Below are 26,819 nucleotides of genomic sequence, written 5' to 3'. Positions count from 1 at the left end.
TGGTGCAGACATGAGGACGGAACGGTGCGTTTCTGGGACGCGTCGGGGGTTTGCCTGAGTCCACTCTACAAGCTGTCCACGGCGCCGGTGTTCCACGCAGACGCTGATCCCAACGACAACATGAGCCAAAGCGCAGAAGGGGAGTGGCCTCCTTTCAGAAAGGTTAGGAGCTGCTGCTGTGATGTCATTAGGGAGCAGAGATCTAGTGAGGGAGCTCGTTAACCTCTCGGGGATGAGCGGTGGGAGCTTAATAGCTTCTTACCAGTTTAAATACCAAAACAAATTAAAAACTAAGGTTAACCAGTCTTTTAAGATAAAGGTAACTTAATATGTGAACTCCAAATAAGTCAGGACGACAAAAAAAAAGGTTTATTATAAATACAAATCACCCATTTTACATAAATATGTAAAAATTAGTGTTGCACCGATACCGATACCAGTATCGGACGGGGCCCCGATACTGCCCTAAAATGGTGGTATCGGTATCGGCGAGTACCAACAAATAGGGCACCGTTACCAGTTTGAGAGCCAAAAGTTTATTCAACTATTGTCACCCATTCCAGGTAGGTAATAAAAAGTTCTACTGGATTCACTTTGTATTAGATTTTTTCCTGCTTCACAAAGGTAGACAGCAGCTTGACAAAGCCATGATGGCGATTATTTTACATTATTATGGTATCGGTATCGGCCGATACTGCACAGCCAGGTATCGGGTATCGGTATCGGGGCCAAAAAATGGCATCGGCGCAACACTAGTAAAAATGTTATTAATAAAAGTTTGACCACAGATATAATGCTGCGTTCACACCGGGGGCAGCTGGCGCGACAGAAGCAGCGAGTTTACATGCAAAGTCAATGGTTGACGCGCGTCAAGGCGCAGCAAAAACTCCCGCGGCGCGTTTCGAGCAGCAAGCGCAGCGCGTCTGAGCAGCAGAAGCAGCGCGTCGGGCGCGTTTTGGCATCTGACGCGCGTGACGCGCCGCAAACGCGTTGCTGCTCGAGATGGAAAAATTGAATTTTTGCTGCTCGACGCGCCGCGTCAACCAATCGGAGAAGCTGATCTGGGAGCTGGCTGGGAGAGAGACACAGCGCTGATGACAGACTGCTCTGATCACTTCTCTTAAACAGTTTATTAAAGCATAATTAACTTAAAATATATACATCTGCCGGCAGAATATGTTCGCTTTTATTATTCTGGTGCCTGCAGATCGGATTATTTAGATGAAAAACACCTACCAGCCACCGCGGTAAACCGCGAGGAGGCGACCCGACCAGAGGCTGCTGATGAATGGATTCCTTCTGTCGGCGCACCGCCGGTATGTGGGGGTCTGAGCGGCTCCGACAGAAATAACATTGGGAGGCAGGATTGTAATCTGGATGAACTGACTGCACTGATCAAGTTTTCAGGTGTATTTTCTCACTTAAAAACATATTAAAACTACTTTATTCCCACTGATCACAGCAAATATAGCTGCAAGGCAGAGAAAGGATAGTGAAGCTCCGCCCAACGCGCGTCAGAGCCACTTTTGGACCGCGCAGCGAGAGCAGCAAAGCTGCTTCAGACGCGCGTCAGAACTAACTGGTACAAGCAGCAAAAATGAAGCAGCAGACGCGATTTTGCTGCTTTTGCTGCCCCCGGTGTGAACGCAGCATAAGGCAGGGCTCGATGTTAACCATTGCCCGATCGCCTGGAGCAAGTAGTTTTTATTGTCGGGAGATTACAAATTTAATTGCATTTGCCCTCCAGGCAAATGCAATGATCGCAAAAAAAAATTATTTACTACTCAAAATTACTTTAAAATCCCGACATTCGCTGAAAACAACCCACAAGCATTGCCGGCGAAAAAGCAGCGTGATTTTCCGCTAGATGGCGTAATTCAGCTCTTGGGGAGAGAATTGTGCAGAGCAGCAGCTGGATGATGAATTTAATCTATACTATAATACACGCTAGATTAAAAATGATCAGTCAGGGATTAGGAAAATAATAATAATAATTGTATGCGCACAGCGTAAATATTCCTATCATATGGCAGTCTTCTGTACAGTGGTCATACATTAAAAAATGTTCATTAAATTTTTTTCTCTTAGACATTGGAGCGTTGCATTTAAATGTTATAGAGCTAAACATGTTAAATTGGTGAGTAGTAGTAGTGTAAGTTTTTAACCTGTCAAGTTTTTTTTAGATTTTTAACATTACAATTTATATTTTTCCAAACACACAACAGTTTAAAGCAAAATTTAGCTTGTAAAGAATGTTCAGGAAGGATTGAAAAGCATGTTAACACGTTAATGTAGGCTTTAGTTCATTATCTGATGCATGCAGATACACGCCGGGAACCTGGAAACTTAAAAAATACTGAATTACAAAAAAACATTTAAAAAACAAACATGTTTCATTGATATATATACAAAAATGAATATTGAATTTATCAAACATTATACTGGGCAAGTAAAAATTGTTTCTGGGCAAATGAAATGTGAAAGTCACTTGCCCAAAGGGCAAGGGTAAAAATCTTTAACGTCAACCCCTGGAAGGAATAAATACCTTGATTTTATCATCAGTAAATATATCAAGTAGGAGCTGCACTAATTGGAGTCATGATGGGAAGCACTGTTGCCAACTTGGTGCTTTTGTTGCTAAATCTACCAGCTTTTTAGCTCCACAAAGCAATTAAGGAGCGAAAACTAATAAAATCAGCATAAATCGTTAATCTGCATTGTTTTAACTGTAACATATGCGCAAATATTTTTGATTTATATTTCAACAATTAGTTAAAATTATGAAAAAAAAATCATAATGTAAGAATAATTAATACAATAGACTCATGATGAAACCTGGAATAAAAGTGCCTTTAACTGTGCAGTAAAGTTTTGTTTATTGCTAAAAAACTGGATTATGAAAAAGCAAACTGTGTTTAAAAAAAAAAAAACATATTTAAAAGCCAGCAGTCATTTGCCATTGCTAAAATTATTTAGTAGCTAATGCGAAACTTCAGTAAATTAAATGGGAAATATTTTAAACATTTTAATACTGGAAATGCCCCCAAAAAATATTATAGATGATTCTTTGGGGCACTTTCATCTAACTGGGTCTCCCTTTTGGCAGCAGGGGCAGAAAGGTGACCTCCTATGCATGCGCTACATTTGAAATGCAAAGATAATGAAAAAAGAATAAAATGGATGGTTTGACTAAGAGCAGAATCAATGAAACAATTGCTTTAAAATGCAGTTTTGTTTTTTTTGTCTTAGATGCCTGGTGTCGCTAATTAGCGTCATACCCAAGTTTACACAAATTACAGCTGGAATTTACATTTTTATCCTGTATTTAATAAAACATATGATTGACAATAGTGACACAAAGTTTTTACCAAATTTTGGTTACAAATTAAGTTTTGCATTTAAAGGCTTCCATCTTTTGCTCAAAGAGCAGCTTTACGTTCGTTTTCTGCGCAGCTGCTCCCTGCAGTTGCTTTTAGATGTGACTCACAACCGTCTGCATGTGTCTGTTTGCAGGTTGGCTGCTTCGACCCGTACAGTGACGACCCCAGGCTTGGCATCCAGAAGATCCACCTGTGCAAATACAGCGGCTACCTGACAGTCGCCGGCACCGCCGGACAGGTGACCATAGGCTTCATCGATCAAATCTTCCCCTTTCTCCTGGTGTTCTTCTTAGCATGTCTGATGTTTTCACTAAACTTGGCCTGTTGGTTTAGCATCGTTATTGTAATTCGGTCCCACGGCGCCACCTTCCTTCCTCCCTCCGTCTACCAACCTCGTTTAGAATCACCTAAACCTCCCTTTCACTCATAGCGACCGCCTTGCCTGCGTGCTTCTAACCCTCTGGCTGACCTGAGACTCGGTCCTCCCACGCCTCCAACACTCCAGGCTCTCCCAACTCCTGCCTGTCCTCATTACTGGGAATGTTGGAGTAACTGGAGACTCTTGTTTGTCCTCTCCTGTCAGTCCGTCCATTGCTGCTATGGAAAGTGTGAACTTGATAGACCTTTGGTGCTATAAGCTCTCTCCAAAGGAAGAGAGGCCGTCCTCTTAGATCTTGGTCGTTTTCCTTGGAGGTAGCCATGGTAATAAAGAGCAGCAGCCTCTCTGCCAGCATCATTAGCTGATATCCAGTCTAAATGTTTGGTTTCTTGATGTTTTGCTAAAATGCAAAAACTGGGTTTTCTGTTAGTTTCTAAAAGTACTTGAATTCACATGTAAATAAGACTTAACAACTTAAAAGAAACAACTAAAATGCAGATAGACATGGTTTAATCATATTTACCCGGACTCCTCTGATCATGTCTGATGATGTCCGACAAGCAGTTTAACAGAGAAAACGTAAAAAGCATCAAGTTGTTTCAGAAAAGTTATGAAATATTTTAATATGTAGTTTATTATTCTTTAGTGATTTAAGGATAGAAATAAGTACATTTAGAACCATAATTATATTATTGATGGCGACCTGGATGATTATCTGCTTCCGCATGTGGAAATGAACTGATGGGGCGGATCGGAGTGACGAACAGAATCATTATGGATCCAGAATCTGGTTGATCTGATAGATGGAGAAGCTTTATGAGTGAATGAGCTTCATGAAGTTCTAACATTCATCTAAGAGGAACCAGAACCAGAAGCAGCTGTTTAAAAGCTCTGCTGACAGAAAAAAGTCTCTGAGCTCTGATCGGTAGATTAGACTAAAAACTGAGAGCTAGATCTTTTCTAGCCTCTTTTTTTAGACCGCCTCCCATTAAGCATCCATTTGTCCCACTGACAGATTTAATCAGAGTCCAGATCAAATATATAACCCTCCTTAAATGATCTGCTGGTTAACGGAAATGAAGCTGGTCTAATTTGGTTTTTAATCTTGCATTTCTAGATTAAGCTGTGTTGCTATGATTTAAGCAGATTCTAATGAAAAAGGCCTAAACTGTATCTGGTGTCTATTTTATCCTTAACAGCATCTTCGCTTGATCTGATGTTAAAACAGCTTCAGTTAATGACGTGAAAGAAGTTTTCTTTTTTTATCTTGCTGAAAGACCCACATAATAAACTCCACCCCCCAAACAGGGTGGATCCATTGATCTTGGTCTGTCCCTTGTTGTTTGTGTTCGGTGGCTTTAGGTTCTGATGCTGGAGCTGAATGATGAGGCAGCAGAGCAGACGGTGGAGGCTAAAGTCATGGATCTGTTGCAGGGACAGGAGGGTTTCCGCTGGAAGGTAAGACACCAACCTGAAACCATTTACTGCTTGATTAGGAGAATAAATCACCAGCTTTAAAATGGTGCAGTGTCGTATTTAAAAATGTGATCTCTAAACATCAGTTTGAAGAATTTCCTCCTCCTACAGGGTTCATCTTTATGTTGTCGTGTTAAGCTAACGCTGTTTACTATGGAGGGAATTTTGGACCATGGAGTATTATAGCCAGGCTAGAGATCGTTTTTATAAACAGTCGAGAGAGAGAGACTTTTATTTCATATTCAGTTCTAATTTTGTTCAAGTGTTGTTTTTGCTGTTGTTATTATTTTTTCATATAAATTTTGGTTTTATTAAAAATTTATTTTTTCAATTTTCTCCTTTTCAGATTAACTTTTATAACTGTCATTCTTTTCTAATGTTGCTAACGACCAGCTGACTAATAGAAACGCGTCCTCACTCCTCTGAAAGCAAATGTATAAAAACTCAAACTGAAGAATAAATTAAACAATCCGAACTGAAAGGGTTTCGTAGCTGCTGATCTTAAGCTCTTTCCCGCCTGCGATGCCGCAGGGCCACACGCAGCTGGATGTCCGCGAGGAGCCGGTGATGTTCCCCCCAGGCTTCCAGCCGTTCACCGTGGTCCAGTGCCAGCCCCCCGCTGTGGTCACCGCCCTCGCGCTGCACTCAGAGTGGAAGCTGGTCGCATTTGGAACCAGCCACGGCTTCGGCATCTTTGACTATCTACAGAAGAACAAAGTTCTGATCAAGTAAGTAGAGAAGAAGAAAAGATAACATTGTTATTTCCTCATCGGCTTTTAACCTCAGACGCAGCAGTGATCCACATGGGGGCGGGGCCTTCTCGTGAGGCGGGACCTTTTTTCTAATTTTTTCACCTCCTAAAAGCTCCATTTATGCACCAACGCTGTGCTTAATGTTTCCAAAATGAAATAAAAACGTTTTAAAAGAGAGCTCAAGTGTTCTTTTACTGTTTAAGACAAAAAGCAATATTGGGTGAAATCCTAATTTAAAGCTCAGTTAAAACTGATGAACAAACCGTGATAGAAGCAGCATTTGTTTAGTGATGCTGTTAAAGAAGAGATGCTATTAGAGCCCAAAATTAAATAAAGAATTAATGTATGTGTTCCTCATCTTTTTGGATTAGTAAAGAGGAATTAAAAAAGGAACAGTTCTTATATTTTCATTGTTATTTCCAGATTAATTATTGGCACATAGATTTTAATCTATTCATTTGGTACATAATAAACTGAGGGCCCTGTCACACCTTGCTGATTTATCCAGCGTATGCCCAACGTCCCAGAATCTGCTAAAACGCTGGCATACGCTGAAATTTATACGGATTTTTTCTATTTTGGGTGTATACAGTACTCATAATGAGTCCAGAACTGATGTCCAACAACAGCCTAACTTCTGCATAATGCACGTAATTCCCATGAAATGATGCACAAGCATCATTTCATGGGAATTACGCTGCCGCATCAGTTAAAGCTGCTCCCGATACTACCTACCCAAAAAAAAAAACAGAATAAATAAAAGAAAAGAGAGAAAATAAAGAAGGTTTGTGGTGGCAGCAGATTGAGCATCATGTCTGCTAGGAAGTTTGTTAGGAAAAAATGGCATCGGCGCAACACTACTTTTTACCCACTGATCACAGCAAATATAGCTGCCATTGTTCCAGGCAAAGAAAGGATAGGGTAGCTCTGCCCAACGCGCATCAGAACCACTTTCCACCGCGCAGCCAGAGCAGCAAAGATGCTTCAGCCGCGTGTCAGAACTAAACTTGTACAGGCGTCAAAAATGAAGCAGCACATGCGTTTTTGCAGCTCCGGCTGTTTGCGGTCTGAACGTAGCATTAACCTATGTCAACGATCAGATAATGTATGAAAATACGCTGGCATACAACGTACTAGAAGTATGTCGACGTGTGCCAGAGTGTTTCAGCGTACTTCAGCTTGCTCATAACTTATACAAGACGTACCCATGACTTATCCGAGGTAGGCCGGCGTTTTTGCCAGATTTTCCGTACAACAGGCAGACGCTGGCTAAATCGTCAAGGTGTAACAGGGGCTTGACCGGATGATTCTAACTATAAAACCTGAATCCGAAGGCAGGATGCAGGTTGAATCCGGATATTTTCTGATCTACAGTGTCTGATTGTTTTTTTATGGGCCGCTGCAGATTCAGTGCAGCTTCTAGGTTAATAGGTGGAGCAGAGGGGTGTTTCCTGATTGCCACTTTAATGTTGCGCTAGTTTGGCTTTGAGCGGTGAATCTGATTGTTCAGCAGCTCCCAGGAGAAAACGAATAAAAGCATCTTTTTTTCAAACTCCAGATGCACATTAAACCCAAGCGACCAGCTAGCGATGGAGGGTCCTCTATCTAGAGTGAAGAGCATAAAGAAGTCGCTGCGCCAATCGTTCAGGAGAATCCGACGCAGCAGAGTTTCTCTGAGGAAACATCACATCAGCAACAACACTAAGGTAGCATCTCATGCTAACTCTATTCAGCGCAGCTCTGTGCTGGTATTTCTTCATGTGGGGAATTCCTACCTGAACAGATCCAGGAAGCAAACGCTCGTCTAGAGGCAGAGCTGGCTGAGATGGAGCTGGCTCCCGTCCAGAGGAAGATCGAAGCCCGCTCTTCAGATGACTCCTTCACCGGCCTCGTACGAACTCTGTACTTCGCTGACACCTTCCTGTCAGACAGTAGGTCACAACATTTAAACACTATACACACACACATTATATAAGCAGACATTGGAAACTGTTGGCAGCGAGGCCCACGTGCCTAGAGGGCCGCCATCTTGGGTCAGACCACAGTTCAGACAGCTGCTGTCAGAATGAATAGGAGGCGCCTTAGATCTCATTTTAATCACATGAAAGACGAGTCATTAAAATAATATTACATGTCACAAACACTTAAAAGACCAAAAATTCTAAAACTACTTTCACATTAGATTACAAAGACTTATTCAGATTAAAAACTATTTAAACTGAACTCAAACTGGATGAGATGTATGCAAAGTTCGAAATTTTGCAATTCAATATTATGATTAACACAAAGTTTTATATTAATATATTATAAGATTATGTTTTACAAATATATATTTATATTATAAATACATTATATATTTATACATAAAGTCACCGCAAAAAGGAAGCAATCCTTGGGGATCCAAGCAGATTTATGTTCAAAGGGATTATATCTAGCCTATATTACAGAAATACAGCACACACATATATATATATATATATATACATACATACATACATACATACATACATACATACACTCACTCACTGGCCACTTTATTAGGTACACCTGTCCAACTGCTCGTTAACACTTAATTTCTAAGCAGCCAATCACATGGCGGCAACTCAGTGCATTTAGGCATGTAGACATGGTCAAGACAATCTCCTGCAGTTCAAACCGAGCATCAGTATGGGGAAGAAAGGTGATTTGAGTGACTTTGAACGTGGCATGATTGTTGGTGCCAGAAGGGCTGGTCTGAGTATTTCAGAAACTGCTGATCTACTGGGATTTTCACGCACAACCATCTCTAGGGTTTACAGAGAATGGTCCGAAAAATAAAAAAACATCCAGTGAGCGGCAGTTCTGTGGGCGGAAATGCCTTGTTGATGCCAGAGGTCAGAGGAGAATGGCCAGACTGGTTCGAGCTGATAGAAGGGCAACAGTGACTCAAATAACCAGCCGTTACAACCAAGGTGGGCAGAAGAGCATCTCTGAACGCACAGTACGTCAAACTTTGAGGCAGATGGGCTACAGCAGCAGAAGACCACACCGACAATAGAAGATTGGAAAAACGTTGCCTGGTCTGATGAGTCTCGATTTCTGCTGCGACATTCGGATGGTAGGGTCAGAATTTGGCGTCCACAACATGAAAGCATGGATCCATCCTGCCTTGTATCAACGGTTCAGGCTGGTGGTGGTGGTGTCATGGTGTGGGGAATATTTTCTTGGCACTCTTTGGGCCCCTTGGTACCAATTGAGCATCGTTGCAACGCCACAGCCTACCTGAGTATTGTTGCTGACCATGTCCATCCCTTTATGACCACAATGTACCCAACTTCTGATGGCTACTTTCAGCAGGATAATGCGCCATGTCATAAAGCTGGAATCCTCTCAGACTGGTTTCTTGAACATGACAATGAGTTCACTGTACTCAAATGGCCTCCACAGTCACCAGATCTCAATCCAATAGAGCATCTTTGGGATGTGGTGGAACGGGAGATTCGCATCATGGATGTGCAGCCGACAAATCTGCGGCAACTGTGTGATGCCATCATGTCAATATGGACCAAACTCCCTGAGGAATGCTTCCAGCACCTTGTTGAATCTATGCCACGAAGAATTGAGGCAGTTCTGAAGGCAAAAGGGGGTCCAACCCGTTACTAGCATGGGGTACCTAATAAAGTGGCCGGTGAGTGTGTATGTATATATATATACACTATATTGCCAAAAGTATTTGCTCACCTGCCTTGACTCACATATGAGCTTAAGTGACATCCCGTTCCTAATCCATAGGGTTCAATATGACGTCGGTCCACCCTTTGCAGCTAGAACAGCTTCAACTCTTCTGGGAAGGCTGTCCACAAGGTTTAGGAGTGTGTTTATGGGAATTTTTGACCATTCTTCCAGAAGCGCATTTGTGAGGTTGCACACTGATGTTGGACGAGAAGGCCTGGCTCTCAGTCTCCGCTCTAATTCATCCCAAAGGTGTTCTATCGGGTTGAGGTCAGGACTCTGTGCAGGCCAGTCAAGTTCATCCACACCAGACTCTGTCATCCATGTCTTTATGGACCTTGCTTTGTGCACTGGTGCACAGTCATGTTGGAAGAGGAAGGGGCCAGCTCCAAACTGTTCCCACAAAGTTGGGAGCATGGAATTGTCCAAAATGTCTTGGGATGCTGAAGCATTCAGAGTTCCTTTCACTGGAACTAAGGGGCCAAGCCCAGCTCCTGAAAAACAACCCCACACCATAATCCCCCCTCCACCAAACTTTACACTTGGCACAATGCAGTCAGACAAGTACCGTTCTCCTGGCAACCGCCAAACCCAGACCCGTCCATCAGATTGCCAGATGGAGAAGCGCGATTCGTCACTCCAGAGAACGCGTCTCCACTGCTCTAGAGTCCAGTGGCGGCGTGCTTTACACCACCGCATCCGACGCTTTGCATTGCACTTGGTGATGTATGGCTTGGATGCAGCTGCTCGACCATGGAAACCCATTCCATGAAGCTCTCTGCGCACTGTTCTTGAGCTAATCTGAAGGCCACATGAAGTTTGGAGGTCTGTAGTGATTGACTCTGCAGAAAGTTGGCGACCTCTTCGCACTATGCGCGTCAGCATCCGCTGACCCCGCTCCGTCAGTTTACGTGGCCTACCACTTCGTGGCTGAGTTGCTGTCGTTCCCAAACACTTCCATTTTCTTATAATACAGCTGACAGTTGACTGTGGAATATTTAGGAGCGAGGAAATTTCACGACTGGATTTGTTGCACAGGTGGCATCCTATCACAGTTCCACGCTGGAATTCACTGAGCTCCTGAGAGCGACCCATTCTTTCACAAATGTTTGTAAAAACAGTCTGCATGCCTAGGTGCTTGAATTTATACACCTGTGGCCATGGAAGTGATTGGAACACCTGATTCCAATAATTTGGATGGGTGAGCAAATACTTTTGGCAATATAGTGTGTATATATATATATATATATATATATATATATATATATATATATATATATATATATATATATATATATATATATATATATATATATATATATATATATATATATATATATATATATATATATAAAAAAATAGCCTTTAGACACAACATAAATTTATCATGCACTGCCAAAAAACAAAATAACTTTACTCTCTTTTGTAAATCACATTACGACAAATTTTCCTCTATAGATCATAAAAATCTTAAAAACACTGAATAATAATAATATACTATATAAATATATATTATTCAAAAAACATAATCTTATAATATTTTAATATAAAACTTTGTTTATTATATTAATATTTAATTGCAAAATATCTAACTTTGCATTCATCTCATCCAGTCGGAGTTTAGTTTAAATTGTTTTTAATCTCAAAAAATCTTTGTAATCTAATGTAAAGGTAATTTAAGAATTTGTTTTGGTCTTTTAAGTGTTTGTGACATGGAAGATTATTGTAATATTATCTCTGACTCGTCTTCCATGTGATTAAAAAGGAGATCTAAGTTGCCTCCTATTCATGCTGACAGCAGCTTTCTGCACTGTGGTCTGATCCAAGATGGCCGCCCTCTAGACATGTCGACCAGCTTCCAATGAGGCCTCTACATATATAACGTCTATGATTAACATGTATTATGTTACAAGTTAACATTAGTTTTGATTTCTGAAGAGGAATATTAGAACTCAGCTCTATGAAGGTTATTACTTCATAAATCCGTCTCCATCTGCAGCGCTAACTGCTAGCGTGACGTTTAGTTTAATTCCCCCCACTTACACGATGTCTGATAATCCTCTAGGTTCCCACAATACCCCCTCCCTGTGGGCGGGGACTAATGGTGGGGGGGTGTTTGCCTACATTCTCAGCGTCCCTCCTGTAGAGCGTAGAGCGGATGAACCTGTTACTGCTCAGCCAGGTGAGTCTGAGCGTTTGTTTAGAGCTCCGTTCAGTTCCGCTTCCTCGTTTTATTGTTTCTATCTGGTTTATTTCAGCCAAGGAGATCCAGCTGATGCACCGGGCCCCCGTGGTTGGGATCGTGGCTCTGGATGGTCACGGCGTTCCTCTGCCCGAACCGCTGGAGACGGCCCACGACCTGGCCCGCTCACCTGAGATGCACGGCTCGCATCACCTGTTGGTCGTCTCTGAGGAGCAGTTTAAGGTCAGAGGCCAGAACAGCAAACATGATGGTTTGATAAGCTTAAGGTTGGCGTGTTGGGTTATTCTGAACGCAGCGGCCTGAATTTCTGCTCAGCAGGGACTAATTTAAACGTTGCAGCACGCTGCGCTAATGCACTGACACCCTGATCTCCCCTCATTTAGCTCACTCTAGCTTCTTTGGTTTGTTTCTTCTTGTAAGTGGGAGGGGGCCTTCATTTCAGAGAAATATCTAATTGACCCAAACGCTGCGTTTTATGGAGTAGGAAAGGTTCCCTCCCAGCCGCACCGTGGCCTCCCCCAACGCTGCCTTCAAAAGCTGAGAGTCTGAAGAATTTATTTGCTAAACGTTGAACAGTTTCATAGATTTAATTTCTCTAGATCACTTTTCTGTTGCTCATTTAATTTAGGAGGATCAATGCATCCATATTATCGGGAGCAAAAAAGCTTGATAATTTCTAATATTTGTGTTTATTTCTTAAGGATCACCAGTTTTTAACTTTTTTTTCCTTCTCAAATGATTTACCAGAAATTATCTGGATGTCTGAATATGTTCTAAGTTCTCTTTATTCCTGCTGCTAGTATTTTATAGAGTTCTGTTTTTAGTTTTCTTGTTTCGTCAGGTTGTAACATAAATTGTTTCAGAAGAAAATGATGTTTCTTAAAGTGAATGAGCGTCTGTTAATCCACCACTCCTCACTGTTTGTTAGCCTGAAGTGAACTGTTGTTTAGTTGATGCTTAGCTTCTCTATTAGCAGTGAGCCGTGGTGTGGAAGAGCGCGTTCACTCAATAGTTCCTATTTTTAGTAAACGGTGAACAGATCAGTTTTGAAGTAGTGAATGAGAGCGACGTTCACTCAGAAGAATAAGCGACAAAACAGCTTACGTTGGTGTTCTATTGATAACGCCACTTTACATTGGATAAGGTCAGGTTTTACTAGCATGTCTGCTGCTTGTAGCCTCGTGAGACCATCCTGATCTCGCGAGCTTTCAAGGTTTCACTCGCTAATCAGTCTGGAGACTCTCCGTTAAAGAAAATTTGGAGCCGTTCACCAAACGAACGTCCAATCAGCGTTGGCTTCGAGGCGGGTTGAGGTGTGACGCAACGAGAAGCGCGCAGTTCAGTCTAAAGAACATGGCGGCTTCAGCCGATGAAACTAGCGTTAGCGTGGCTATCGAGCAAGTTTTATCGGAATTACAGAGTATTTCTTCACTGAAAGAAGAGCAAAACACTGCTCTGGAGGCTTTTCTCAGAGGAAAAGATGTTTTTGCTCTTCTCCCGACTGGTTTCGGCAAGAGTTTGATCTATCAATTGGCTCCTCTTCGTCGTCGCTCTGTTAGTACGTCATATGCTTCGTTGATCTGATTGGTTTATTTGGCCCGTCTATCACCAACATAGGCCAATCAGCTAACCAGTATTTTCGCCCCTTCCCAAAATTACTTCAACTGAAGGTTTCCAGATGGATATGCTGAGCAAATCCATCTGGCGGAGTCAGGTTATGCTGCTTGTACCAGTCTGCTCCATTCAGACTCACCTGCTGGTGTTTCTGATGCCAGTTTATCAGAGAGCTTGGCAGAGTTTGATCAACTAACAAAGGAAGACTGGGACAGAAAAAACTCAAGTTTTAGTGCAAACTGTTCCCACTGGGTCTTAAACAAGTCCGTACGTCAGCCACGTCCACTTTGAATTTAAAGCCACACATAGAGTTAAAGCATCCGAGCTATCTGTGGAAATATCTGCTACTGAATGAGGAACGGAAGAAATCATTTTAATCCAGATCTTTTCAGCAGAACCTGAATGTTTCTGAAGGTTAATTTGGCTAAATAGACGCTTCTCTGCCGTTCCAGTAAACCTTCACTGCATCCAGGATTTTCTATTTATTATGATCAAACATTTAAAGGGCGAAATATGAGCTTCTATTGTTGAAGATTGTGGATCCATTTACCAAATGAACTTGAACTATTTCATTTATAGGTTTGTGAACTTAATTTAGTTTTGAAAAATTGAACTGTGAACGTGAGCTAGTTCATTTCTATCTCCCAAAATGTTCCATCCATACTGCCAATGATCTTAAACACCATTAAGGCTCTAACTCCTTGATAATTCAACAGATCCACTTTGATCAGGGTGTCTAAAGCATCAGATGTTTAACCACAGTCTGGTAAAATTCATCCGCATTTTAAACTGAACCTCAAGTACAAACCTTTCATCTGCCTCCAACTCTTTACTGCATTTATAACATTCTTTTTAATGTTTGTCACGTTGCTGCTAAAGAGTAGAGTGTTTCTCTCCGTTCAGGTCTTCACTCTGCCGAAGGTGAGCTCCAAGACGAAGCTGAAGCTGACCGCCGTGGACGGATCCAGGGTGCGGAGGGTGGGCGTGGCCTGGTTCGTCAGCAGCAAAGCGGAGGACTACAGCGAGGTCGGCTTGGTGTTTCTGACCAATCAGGGGGATGTGCAGGTGTTGTCGCTGCCGCACATAAAAATGCAAGTCCGGTACCCCTGCATCCGGCGGGAGGACGTCAGCGGCATCGCCTCCTGTGTTTTCACCAAGCAGGGGCAGGGTAAACAAACCTCCCTCTCTTCTATTAGCACCGTTTCTAAACCTGAAAGCTTCTTTTATTGAATAACTGATATATACCACACGTCTTCCTCAGAGGAAGATGCTCTGCTGGTTTTTCCTGTTGTGGAATATTAACTGTTATTTATTTTATATGTTTAAAAGCTCCTAATTTTACAGTTTTTCTGATGTGAGAAGAAAAAACAACCGCCTGATGTTCTTGGTTTCCTCCTGACTTTTAATTTAGATGCTAATATAATGGATTATATCGATTATATACAAATGTTGATTCAAAAAGCTTTCAATAAAAATCAGTGTTCTGCATTTTAAAAGCACTGACACTGAAGGCTGCTACAAAATATTATATTATTCTTATGAATAATTGAGTAAAAGAAGTCGCATTGTAAAGATTTTTCATTTAATGACTACTGGTGGGACTTGATTGAGTTAATTACAGGGTCTTTATTTAATCAAAAGAAATCATATTAAATGGTAAATGGAAAATGTTTATGTATATATTTTCTTTACAATCTTGTATAATTCCTGCTCAAAGTGGGTCGCTTACTAAAAATATATTTACGGTTATATATATATAAGCTTGGATAACATTGAAGAAATTTTTAAGACTGAAAGCTCAGAAGATTAATTGAAAATATTTTTATTGACGGTTAAATTCTTAAATAACCACAGATTTCAATACTTTGTTTTAGATGCTTTTGTAACTTTTTCTGCTGTCACGTTGGTCTGTGTGCATTTGGTTTTATGGGGCAACGTTAGAGTAAACTAGGAAACTTTGGTGTTTAAATATGTTTTAGACAGAAGTTATACCGTAGTGAAAATGTAAAAGCTGTATTTAGAGAAGGTTGGTCACCAGGAGTTTGGTTCCTGCAGGTTTTTATCTGATGTCTCCGTCTGAGTTTGAGCGCTTCTCTGTGTCGGCTCGCTGCCTGGTGGAACCTCGCTGTCTACTGGAAGCTCCTCTTCATCCCGTCTCCCCCAGCCAGCGTCGGCCACAGACGGAGGAGGCCTCATCAACCAACAGGTACCTACTCCTCATTTCCCTCTGAGTCAGCGGTTCAGGGGATCCATCTTTAATATCTGTGATCTCTGCTCTTCTAGCAACGCAAGAGACACCGAGGACGCAGGTAAGTGATTCACCTACTGGAAGGAAAAGGATTCTCCACATTAGCTTCTCTTTTCTCTCACGCTTGAGACGGATCCTCTAACACGTCTGCCTTTGTGTTCCAGAAAGTGCAGCTAGACACGTCATGGAGCACGCTTTGCTGAATGATGAAAGTGAGTAAATCTATGGAGCAAAAAAGATGCAATAAAACATCAAACTCTGAATCTGCTCTTCTTCATATATTCATTGAATTATTTTCTATAATCTTTGGAGCAAATTTCAATTTCCCCCAAAATACCTTGATTTATATGAAGTGATTTATTTTTTTATTTTATTGATTTTTTTTTGTTTTTAAATACTTTTGCAGCAAAGAACGGGTTTCGTAAAGTTTAATGAAAATGTATTTTAGAAATTAAACTTAAAAAAAAATAAATGTTTTAAGTGTTACTTTGCTGTTGGCGGAGGTTTTCAAAATTAATTTTATTCTTAAAATTTTTTCATATTTAATTTTTTTTAAATTAAAAATGTTGGAACTGTACTAAAGGTTTTATATTTAAAAAAATGTATGAATTAAATTTTTTTCAAATGCAATTTGAATTGATTGCAAATAGTAAAACTCAATCTGATAAAAAAATATTGAAAAACATTTTTTTTTTTTGTAAAAACTTAAAAAAGTAAGATGTGAAATTCTTTTTAAACAATAGCATGAAATATGTACATGAAAACAGTAAAGTTCTTTAAACGTTTTTTGATTAAGATTTTTTATTTATTTTATTTTTCGGATAGATTTTTTTTATTCCTTAATATAAATCCATTAAACAAATTTATTTTTATTTTTTAATATATGTTTGTGGTTTCTATATTTTTTAATATTTGAAGGGGCAGTCTGCATATTGGTCTCCTTTTAAAGTCTATATTATTTATTACACAACTTAATAAAGGAATATCAGTTTTGACACAAAATATTTACTTAAGGGATGGGATAAAAATTAACCAATTTTTTTTTATGTTGCCAACATGACCTCATTACATCCTGTAATTTCCTTCTGTCAGTGCAGATTTGATAAATAACTTCAGTCCGTACATTGTCTCCATCAGTGTATATTTTATGAATATATTGGACTGCATAAAAAATGTGGGCATTTGTTTTCAAAATATGAAAATGTAATTTTAATTTTTTGTTGCAATTTCATCTTCATTTTGTTAGCATTAAACTTGTCTAATTGCCTCTTGCAGAAGTTCTACAGGAAATCCAAAAGTCTCTAGAGGGCGACCAAACGTAAGTTTCCCTTTAATACGAGTTTAAACATTTAACTGGGATTGGCCGACCCCAGGCTGCATAAACTGGGCTCTGACCAAACTGATATTAGGGAAGGATTCCCCCTTTAAAGCTGTCGCTGCTGGACTGGTGGCGAAGCACGAGGATGAGGATGGTGGTTGAGGATGCAAACACGCAGCCGATGCATCAACTCACTACAAAATTCAAAAAAAGAGATCAAGGCACAGAACACGTGAAGAAATTAAAAACACTAAAAAAGAGAAAGGCTGCAATCACAGACAATGGAGAAAAACACAAAACTACTGCATACAAATAGATGCAAATAGACCAAATGATGTTAACACAGAAAACACACTGTTAAAAAATATGCTTTGAGTAGAAAAAAACCCAGCTGCATAATGGAAGAGCTCCGAGCCACTAGGGGGAGACAATCATCAACTCATAACGGGACCAAACCCTCAGTAATGGCATGAATAGGATATGATGAGAGATTAAAGAAGATAGCTACAGGTTAAACTCCTCCCAGTCAGTAGGTGGCGCTGTTAGGTTACCCCATCTTCTTCCTGTGTGTTGCTAAGAAGAATCCTGTTGGTTCCACATTTGAATAATATTCATAAGTAAATGTTTAAATATTTTTGACCCATCAAAATGTATCAAACATTATTTACTTTTTTAGAAAAAATTCTGTGCAACTTTAGTCCTTTTGTGGATGTTTTATAAATTTCTATAGAATAGTTTTGTTTTTAAAAAAAAACAGATGAGCTAAAATCTGCAGATAAAAAAATACAAATTCGAAGAAATAAAAAAAAATCTATGAAAACATCAGTTACTCTTAAAACCAATTTTTGATTATACATTTTCTAAAGTATTTTCAAAGAAACTTGCATATTTATCAAATTTCCATTTACAAATTTCATTCTTTGTTTGAGTCACATGGAGTCAATTTTCTCCACTTCTGTTGCAGTCTGAGACAATTTTCCAATTGTTCTATATATTTTATTTTATTTTGTTTTTCAGAAGTTTAGCTGCTCTTTACTGAAGAAAATACTGACCCCTACTGGTCAGATAATTTGGAAAATATACAGAACTGCTGATTTTATGTAAAGTATCAAAAGAAGGAAGAGAACAAAAAATTGGTTTAAAAATCTTCTCTAAAAAAAAATAAACTGGGATCAGTTTGACTAAATAAACAACGGCAGAACAAAAAAATTGTATTGGTTGGTTGGTCGCTAATTTGATTTAAGGTTGAAATACCTCTTTACCATGGCCCTAATCTTTAGCTCCCTCCCAGTTTCCAGCTGTGACTGTGACTGTTCATGTTATTGAGATCAAAGACTTAACTTTTATCTTCCAGGGTTATGAATATGTTTGTGTCTTTATTTATAAATATACCGTATTTTCTGGACTATAGAGCGCACTTCAACATAAGCAGCACCGGCCTGTAAGTCGCTGATATCTTCTGAACTGTCTTCCACCAAACCTGTAGGGGGAGCTCTACATATAGCCATTGGATTAGGGACGAAGAAAAATGCTAGGTCCCGTTAGCTTGTTAGCTCGCGGAAGTAAGAGCTTCTACTAAAAAATGGAGCTTCATCAGCTCTGCAGGAAATGAGCCTTTAATGCGGAAAATAAATGTCAAAATGCGTGAATTCGGGACATTTGTTCTCCGTTATGTCTGCTTAAAATTATTCTTTGTCATTTCCAAGTTTAACTTCCCCCTCTGGTTAGGAACAATCCACAGAAAAGCTGCACTTCTTTATAAGCTGCATGGTACAAAGTGTGGGGAAAAAATTGGCAGCTTATATTCCAGAAAATACAGTATATAATTTATGCATTTAAAAATATGTAAACATTCAGTATAAATTGGTATAAAATATTCTGAACCTTTTTTTGGTTTGTCTGAAGGTCCTTCACGGAGAATAATGTGAAGAGTGCTGTTGCGTGAAAACAGGTCAGACTGAAAAATAATTTTTAAATATTGTAAAGTGTTTTTAGTAAAACTTTTTATCCTAACCCTGTTTGTTTATTTTTATTGTTTTTGCTTTCTTAGAGAAAAAGACAAAACGGTAAAATGTATGAAGTGTACTGCAGTCCTGTGGCTCCTCTTACCTCAAACCCGACCACTACCGACCCTAAACCTGCATTAAAGGACGCCCAGTCTGAGCAGATGGACGGCGCCTGGGCCCCGCCACTCCCACGCCATCCAACCAGTTCACGTTCATTCTAGGAAACTGATGCTGGTGGAAGAACTTTGGGGGGAAATTGGATTATTTAAATCAATATTTGCTTTAGAGACATACTTATTTTTTCCCCCCAGTTATTCTGAACGTAACGCTGAGTCGTCTCTCCATGTCCACCTGTGTATGCTGCAGAAATTTGAAACTGACGCTTTTTTACTCGGCTCAGAGTTTTATCAAATATTTTGTCTTTTATTTCCCAGCCTTACTGAAAAAAACAAACTAATGCTGTAATCATAAACTAAACAGGGGAAATGCTGTATTTTTGCTGGTTTTATTTTAATTCTTCTGTTAGATAATTGTTTGTTAAATTAATGTAGATCCACACTACACCCCCCCACCCCCACCCGCCTGCTAACCATAAGATCGCCTGATGAGAGGTACTCGTTCACTACAGCTCAGCACACTGTCATTTTTTCTTTTTTGGGGGGGGGGGGGGGGGGGTCTTAAAAGGTTATATTATAATTCCTATTATTTCTTAAGCTGTTTTAAGCCACTATTGTCATGATTCTGGAATGTAATTCTAAGCGCTAATATCCTGTACTGTGTATGAGACAGTTGTGCCTGTTTTCACTGGGGTTGGCTGCTATTTAGATAAACAGGAAATGTTTTGGTACCACGTGTTTGATTGCTCCGTATTTTAGCATCAGCTTGGAATATATTTTTGTAGCAGAATGATTTTTCAAACCTGATATTTTTGAGTTGTATGAAATTTTACACTGTAGTTTTCCTGTAATCAATAACATGTTTTTTTAAAAACAATATTTGTTTGTTTTTTTTCTTTTTCTTTCTGTGGTTCGTGGAAGTTTTTTCACAATTTGGCTTAACAAAGGTAAAGGTATTGTGGAGAATTTTTGCAAAGTTGTTAAAAAACCCGCCCTCTCCACTTAAAAAAAAAAAAAGCACGTGCACAACCCTGTGCCAGCTCCTGAGAGGGAACTCTATTAAACTCGTGCGTCAGAGCGTGCACGAGCCGATTTCTCCTCGTTCTTACAGCTCATCCAAGCTCATTGTGTCCGACCATCCACCCTAAACCCCTCCATCACTAAATAGAGCGGGGACTAAAAAGTGAACTTCATAGTGAACTTAGTTAACTGACAGTTCAGACAGATGATCATTGCTTTTTGCTTTGTATCTTTATCAGTCGCCGCTGTCAGGTTGCAACAGCGGGCCGCTGTGACAGCAAATCCCATAATGCTTTGCAAGGAGATCTCTCAGCACATTCTGGAATACATCTCCCTCTTCTGAGCCCTTTCTTTTTTCCCAAAACACTTCTTAGAAACGTTTTCTTTTCCGACCCTCGGCCATTTTCAAAGAACCGCGGTGAGAAAGGTGATCTTCAATGACTGAAACCGTAGCTCACCACAGATATACACGGCCTTACGGAAACAGATCACCATAATTAGGAGGACCGCTAATTGAGATGAACCACCCGGAAATAAAAGATCGGCCTCTCTACCTTTAACTTGTAACTGAAACCTGGGAAATGAGATGACATTTAGTGCTTATTTGATCCTGGATGGGGATTAATTCAAGTTTTTACATGGCAGGAGGTAATAGTAATGGAGTACATTTTGTTTCATCATTGTTCAAAGCAGAGAACGTGTTTTAAATGAAAATGTGAGGGAAAAATACAATCCAGGAATCAAATTTGGAAAGACTTTTTAGTCATAAGGTTTTAAGAGGAACTTTGCTGTTTTCTCAGGTCTTATTTTTTGAAAAGATTTTTCAAACTTTATTTCTTAAACTGATTTTCTATATTAAAGTGTTTTTTCTCCATATTTCTTTTCCAGCTTAATCCAAAACTCATTCTTGTATACATCTTCACTCCAGAGTAAAGCCTGAGAATCTAATCTGTAATACACAGTTTGAAAAAAATACCTCTGAAAAACCAAAAAAATGTCATAAAGATAACGTCTGCAAAAAAAATGAATAAATAAAATAAATGAAAAGATACATTTTTGAAAAAGAATAATCTGAGAAAATGACAAAATTGCCCCCAAAACATTTTTCTACTTGCATTTTCTCAGTTTCGTTTACAATTGCAAGTTTTGCTTTCAGCAATAGTGGGACAAGATTAAGTCCATATTAATCCAGTTTGCTGAGACTGCTCGGTGGGGCAGTGGGTAGCACTGCTGCCTTGCAGCAAGAATGTTGTAGGTTTGAGACCCAGCCTATGGTTGTTTTGCATGGAGTTTGCATGTTCTCCCTGAGCATGCGTGGGTTTTCTTTGGGTACTTCGGCTTCCACAGTCATGACCGTTAGGTTAATTGGCTTCTCTAAATTCTCCTTAGGGGTGTGTGTGTGTGTGTGTGTGTGTGTGTGTGTGTGTGTGTGTATGTGTGAATGGTTGTTTGTCCTGTTTGTCTCTGTTTCCCTGTGATGGACTGGAGACCTGTCCAGGGCGGACCTCGCCTCTCGCCTGTTGACAGCTGGAGATAGGCACCAGCAACCCTCGCAACCACAGTAGGGATAAAGTGTGTCAGAAAATAGATGGATGGTTGTATACTTTTGCTAACCCATAGTTAGCATGAGGGGACCTGGCTGAACATGCAGAAGCAAAGTGGGCGACTGGGCCTTTAGCTGGCCAGGAGGAGTTAAGCTAGTATTACCTCTGATAATCTTAATACTAGAAAAGTTTAGTCAAACAACTTCAGCTGCCCCTTTATTTAGAATAAAACAGTTATGTTATCCAGGCAAGATGTTCTCTTTAGACTTGAAAGAACTTTGGGGAGGAGGAAATCACCTCCTCCACTTCCTGGAAGTGAAATTCTGCCGGACTGAAACTGAACTTTGAATTCATCCTTGATGGGTTAATTACGGTTTAAAACAAATGGCTTTCTTATGGAATTGCGCTCCATAATCCTCTGTCTACTACTTGATATATTTAATGGTGAGTGCGATCTAAGACTGGGGTGTCAGCGACTGGGCCCACCGAGGGACGCCAATCTGTCCTCAAAAAATTTATGAAAATGTTTGACTGGAAGTAACGGTTCTAAATCCACTGGATATCGCTATAAATATTTTTTCTTTTTGCATATCCACATTTCAAAGTCTGTTGGAAAAGTGTCCAGAATACTCAGAGCATGGTACAATTTAATTAAAGCCTAACATCTTGATGGCATCTAAGACAACAGGGATCCCTCTGCACTGCGAAGAATGAACATTTAGCTCTGGCGATTAAACCTGCAAACAGCCAGCCTGGTACTATTCCTTCCTCTGCAGCTAAAATAATTATAACGATCCTCCTTTACCAAAAAAAAGACATTCTCAAATTTGAAAGTTTTCAATCTGTTTTTTTTTTTTTTTTTTTTTTTGTAGTTTGTCGCTTTCATAGAGCAAAAACAGAATCTATTAGCAACAATGCTCTTTCATTCTAACCAGATATTTGGGAATCTGCAATAAATATGCCTTGAAAATGTGCTCATTAGAATTAAAAAACATTGACATCAAACATTTTCCAGCAGTTTAACTTTATTCTACCTTATCCATACCTAAATCAGCTCAGATTTGAGTTTCTGCTCATTGTTACCGTCAAACACTGACCTGTGATCAGTTTTTAAACTTTTACTCTGGAGTATGTGTGATGAGGCCTGCTGATAGGCTACATATTTCAATCTGTTTACATTAACTTAGCTATCTGTTAAATTAAGGAAAAACAAAACCATTTGTTCCTGATTAATCTTATTAAGCATTTGATTTAAAATGTTCCCTTCTAGTAACCATTACTGAATGTTATCTACATATCAAACCTTTGTATAAACTTCTGGGAAAAATCCCTCGTATGTTCCCATAAGAATAAGTAAACACTACTATATGGGATTAGATTAAAGTCAATAAAAATATATGCATAGTTGTCTGAATTTATAAATTCAATTCACAACACATCATCTCAAGGCACTTTGCAATTCAACCAGATCATTCATTATCAACTTCACAACATCAAATTGATTCAAAGTTTTCTAAGGAAAACCAGCTGAATGAATCGACTCATTGACTCTTCAGTTATCCCTCACACTAAGCATGCTTGTAGCGACAGTGGAGAGGAAAAACTCCCTTTTAACAGGAAGAAACCTCCAGCAGAACCAGGCTCAGTGTGAGCGGCCATCTGCTGAGGCCGACTGGGGTTCAAGGAGACAGAAGCAGACATAGAAAAAGAAGCATAGATACAAAAGGCAACTGTCAACCAGCTCCACAGGCGGCCCCATCCAGGAAACACACAGCCAGGCAGACAAGCTCTGAGCCAGCTCCCATGTCAGAGGATGAAGAGAGCACATCCAGTTAGTCACAGTCAGAGAAACAGGAGTACACTGGAAAACAGGCACAGCTCCAACATCTATAAACAAAGGTGTTCATGGCAGCAGCACAGCTGATATTTCTCTCCAGGATGGAGTCACAGCCAAACAGGAACAGACCAGATGAAGCTACTATGAGAAAAAGCAGAGAGAGCAGAACGTTAGAGATTGAACTAATAGATTCTGCAGAGTGGGAGAATAGAGATAGAATGAAGCAGAATGATGAAAAGGGGTCCTCATGTCCTCCAGCAGTCTAAGCCTATAGCAGCGTAACTATAGAGATAGCTCAGGATAACCTGAGCCACTCTAACTATAAGCTTTATCAAAAAGGAAAGTTTTAAGCCTAGCCTTAAAAGTAGACAGGGTGTCTGCCTCACGGACTAAAACTGGTAGTTGGTTCCACAGGAGAGGAGCCTGATAACTAAAAGATCTGCCTCCCATTCTACTTTTAGAAATTCTAGGAACCACTAGTAAACCTGCAGATTGAGAGCGAAGTGCTCTGTTAGGAACATAAGGAACAATCAGATCTCTGATATAAGATGGAGCTTGGCCATTTAAGGCTTTATATGTGAGAAGGAGGATTTTAAATTCTATTCTGGATTTAACAGGAAGCCAATGAAGAGAAGCCAGGATAGGAGAGATATGATCTCTCTTTTTAATTTTCATCAGAACTCTGGCTGCAGCATTTTGGATCAGCTGAAGGCTTTTAACTACAGTTTGTGGACTTCCTGATAGTAAAGAATTACAATAGTCCAGCCTTGAAGTAACAAATGCATGGACTAGTTTCTCAGCATCACCCCTGGACAGGAGATTTCTAATTTTTGCAATATTCCTCAGATGAAAGAAGGAAATTCTAGAAACCTCTTTGATATGGGATTTAAATGACAGGTCCTGATCAAAAACAACACCAAGATTTTTTAATTTATTATCTGAAATCAGTTTAATCCCATCCAAATGAAGTGACTGACTAATCAGCTTATTTTTCAAAGACTATAACTTCTGTTTTGTCTGCATTCAGAAGCAGAAAGTTAAGAGTCATCCAGGTTTTTATGTCTTCAATACATGCCTGTAATCTATGTAATGGGTTAGCTTCATCTGGATTTATAGACAGATATAGCTGGGTATCATCAGCATAACAGTGGAAATGAATCCCATGCTGTCTATTAACTCTACCGATTGGGAGCAATTATAAAGTAAAGAGAATTGGTCCCAGCACTGATCCCTGTGGTACTCCACAGGTAACCTTTGAGCGTGTTGAAGATCTATCATTAACGTGAACAAACTGAAATTGATCAGATAAATAAGATTTAAACCAGTCTAGTGCTGTTCCTTTAATTCCAACAAAATATTCAAGTCTTTCTAAAAGAATATTATGATCAACTGTATCAAATGCAGCACTGAGATCCAACAGGACGAGCACAGATACAAGTCCATTATCTGAGGCCATGAGAATATCATTAGTGACTTTCACCAGAGCTGTTTCAGTGCTATGATGAGCTCTAAAGCCAGACTGAAACTCTTCAAAAAGTTCATTATGGTGGAAGTGATTGCACACTTGTTTGGCAACTACTTTTCCAGGGTAGGTAGGATTCCAATAGGCATGTAGAGCACCATTTTCTCTCCAGTTTTCTGGCATTTTACTTCAGAATGCACAGATCTGCATTAAACCAAGGAGCCAGCTTTCTATTTTTAACGTTTTTCTTTTTCAAAGGGGCTATGTTGTAAGTCATAAGTAATTTAAAAAACAGTCCTTCACAACTAATACAATATCAGACATTTCATCTGTTACAATACAAGTTTAGATGTTATAAATAAAAGTTATAAATTACACGTTATAACTCTGCACACCTTTTATATATGAATCTGTATATTAAAAGGGAAAAGATGAAAACTGAACCGTTGATTGAACATTATATTGCATGTACCATAAAAAACCAATTTCAGCTAAGATTTAAACATGATCAATTTTTTTCCCATCTTCTTTCTCTTGTTTTATATACTGATGGTTGGTGAGCTGCTTTTAAGACTGTTACTACCTCAAACTGATAAGTATTAAAACTACCTTATCTGGGTTGTAGATTTTTACACGTAAACTTGTTGTTTTTACTCATAAATCGTAAATCATTCTTGAATTTCTGCAGAGTTTGAACTTTTGAACTTGTATTAATAAGAAACAACTGCAAATATTTAATTTGATTACATTTATTGTCTTAAATTATTGTTGTGGTGAAGAACACACCAACCAAGACCAAGCAGAACCGAGACCACTTAATTTCTTGGTCTTGACCCCTAAAGGTCTTGGCCTTGTCTAGATTTTGACCTGTCTTGGTACTCCTGGTCGTTGGTGAGGTCTTGATTACAACACTAACTAATATTTACAAATTTAAACACCTATGCAAACGTTTCTATCATCTGTTATCTTACCCCATACACTTTTAAATGTAACTTTAGGAAAAATTTTAGGCAAAACTCCCCACAAGTTTACGGAAGGTTTAATAATTCATACGGTCAGGGTTAGGTGGTTGATGTGTTATAAAGAGGTCAGGTACTGAGGATAATTGGTGCTCATTCTGTCGGCAGTGTCTTTGTCTTTGTGTCTTCTCTTTCATCACATATTGTTGTTTTCTACAACAGCACCTCTCGCCTTTCCTCAAGCATTCAGCAGCTGGTTATATGAACAGCGGGGGGCCGGGCTGATGGAGTTTAATAATTTAGAAGCCACTTTGTTTGCTTCAGTGCAAAGCAGCTCACAGGTTTTCCTATGCAAACATCGGCTTTTGCTGACTCTATGAGTGAAATATTGAAGCGCCTAAGCTTCACTAAAAGTTGCTGCATATTGGATATTTTCACAGTAGATTTGAAGGAAAGCCGGAGTGCTTTGCTGCCTCCAAGCTTCTGTTGGATTTCACCTTGGTAAGCTCTATTAATCTAAAGCGAGTTCCTCGGCCAGAGAAGCATTTAACCAATCAGAAAACATTTTTACTGTAATGTAGGAGCAATTAATTAATACGATTTATTTATTTTTCTTTTCCTGACATTTAACTTTATGCATAGATTAATCATCTTTTTGAAAATGTTCGTTTTGTTTTGAGTTTTTCTTTAGGCAGATGTATCACAGCATCTAAGTTGAGGTTATAACAGAAAATGTAGTCAAATGTTTTTCAACAATAAAAGTGAAACTGAAGGACTTGGTTTAACTCTAACTG

At 39.5% G+C, this 26,819-nt stretch overlaps 2 protein-coding genes across 2 annotated transcripts in view; both read left to right on the top strand.

Annotated features, from left to right (window-relative positions):
* The window catches only part of llgl2 (LLGL scribble cell polarity complex component 2), a 48,330-nt gene extending 28,250 nt beyond the window's left edge, over positions 1-20,080 (top strand). The window contains exons 13-27 of the mRNA XM_038303194.1: positions 9-162; positions 3,514-3,618; positions 5,122-5,217; positions 5,767-5,963; positions 7,546-7,693; positions 7,771-7,918; positions 11,764-11,880; positions 11,957-12,123; positions 14,419-14,683; positions 15,571-15,721; positions 15,799-15,824; positions 15,928-15,975; positions 17,039-17,081; positions 18,987-19,032; positions 19,132-20,080. Coding sequence (XP_038159122.1) covers positions 9-162; positions 3,514-3,618; positions 5,122-5,217; positions 5,767-5,963; positions 7,546-7,693; positions 7,771-7,918; positions 11,764-11,880; positions 11,957-12,123; positions 14,419-14,683; positions 15,571-15,721; positions 15,799-15,824; positions 15,928-15,975; positions 17,039-17,081; positions 18,987-19,026 — 1,705 coding nt within the window. The 3' untranslated portion in view covers positions 19,027-19,032; positions 19,132-20,080. The remainder of the gene's footprint in view (positions 1-8; positions 163-3,513; positions 3,619-5,121; positions 5,218-5,766; positions 5,964-7,545; positions 7,694-7,770; positions 7,919-11,763; positions 11,881-11,956; positions 12,124-14,418; positions 14,684-15,570; positions 15,722-15,798; positions 15,825-15,927; positions 15,976-17,038; positions 17,082-18,986; positions 19,033-19,131) is intronic.
* A 6,329-nt stretch (positions 20,081-26,409) lies between these two features.
* The window catches only part of myo15b (myosin XVB), a 98,529-nt gene continuing 98,119 nt past the window's right edge, over positions 26,410-26,819 (top strand). The window contains exon 1 of the mRNA XM_038303200.1: positions 26,410-26,526. The gene's annotated coding sequence lies outside the window, so the exon portion shown is untranslated. The remainder of the gene's footprint in view (positions 26,527-26,819) is intronic.

The sequence above is a fragment of the Cyprinodon tularosa genome, unplaced genomic scaffold (assembly GCF_016077235.1).
Source record: "Cyprinodon tularosa strain WSP-4 unplaced genomic scaffold, ASM1607723v1 ctg508, whole genome shotgun sequence".
Classification (NCBI taxonomy): domain Eukaryota; kingdom Metazoa; phylum Chordata; class Actinopteri; order Cyprinodontiformes; family Cyprinodontidae; genus Cyprinodon; species Cyprinodon tularosa.
The sequence above is the reverse complement of the archived record's forward strand: the minus strand, read 5'-3'. Positions and strand labels throughout refer to the sequence as shown.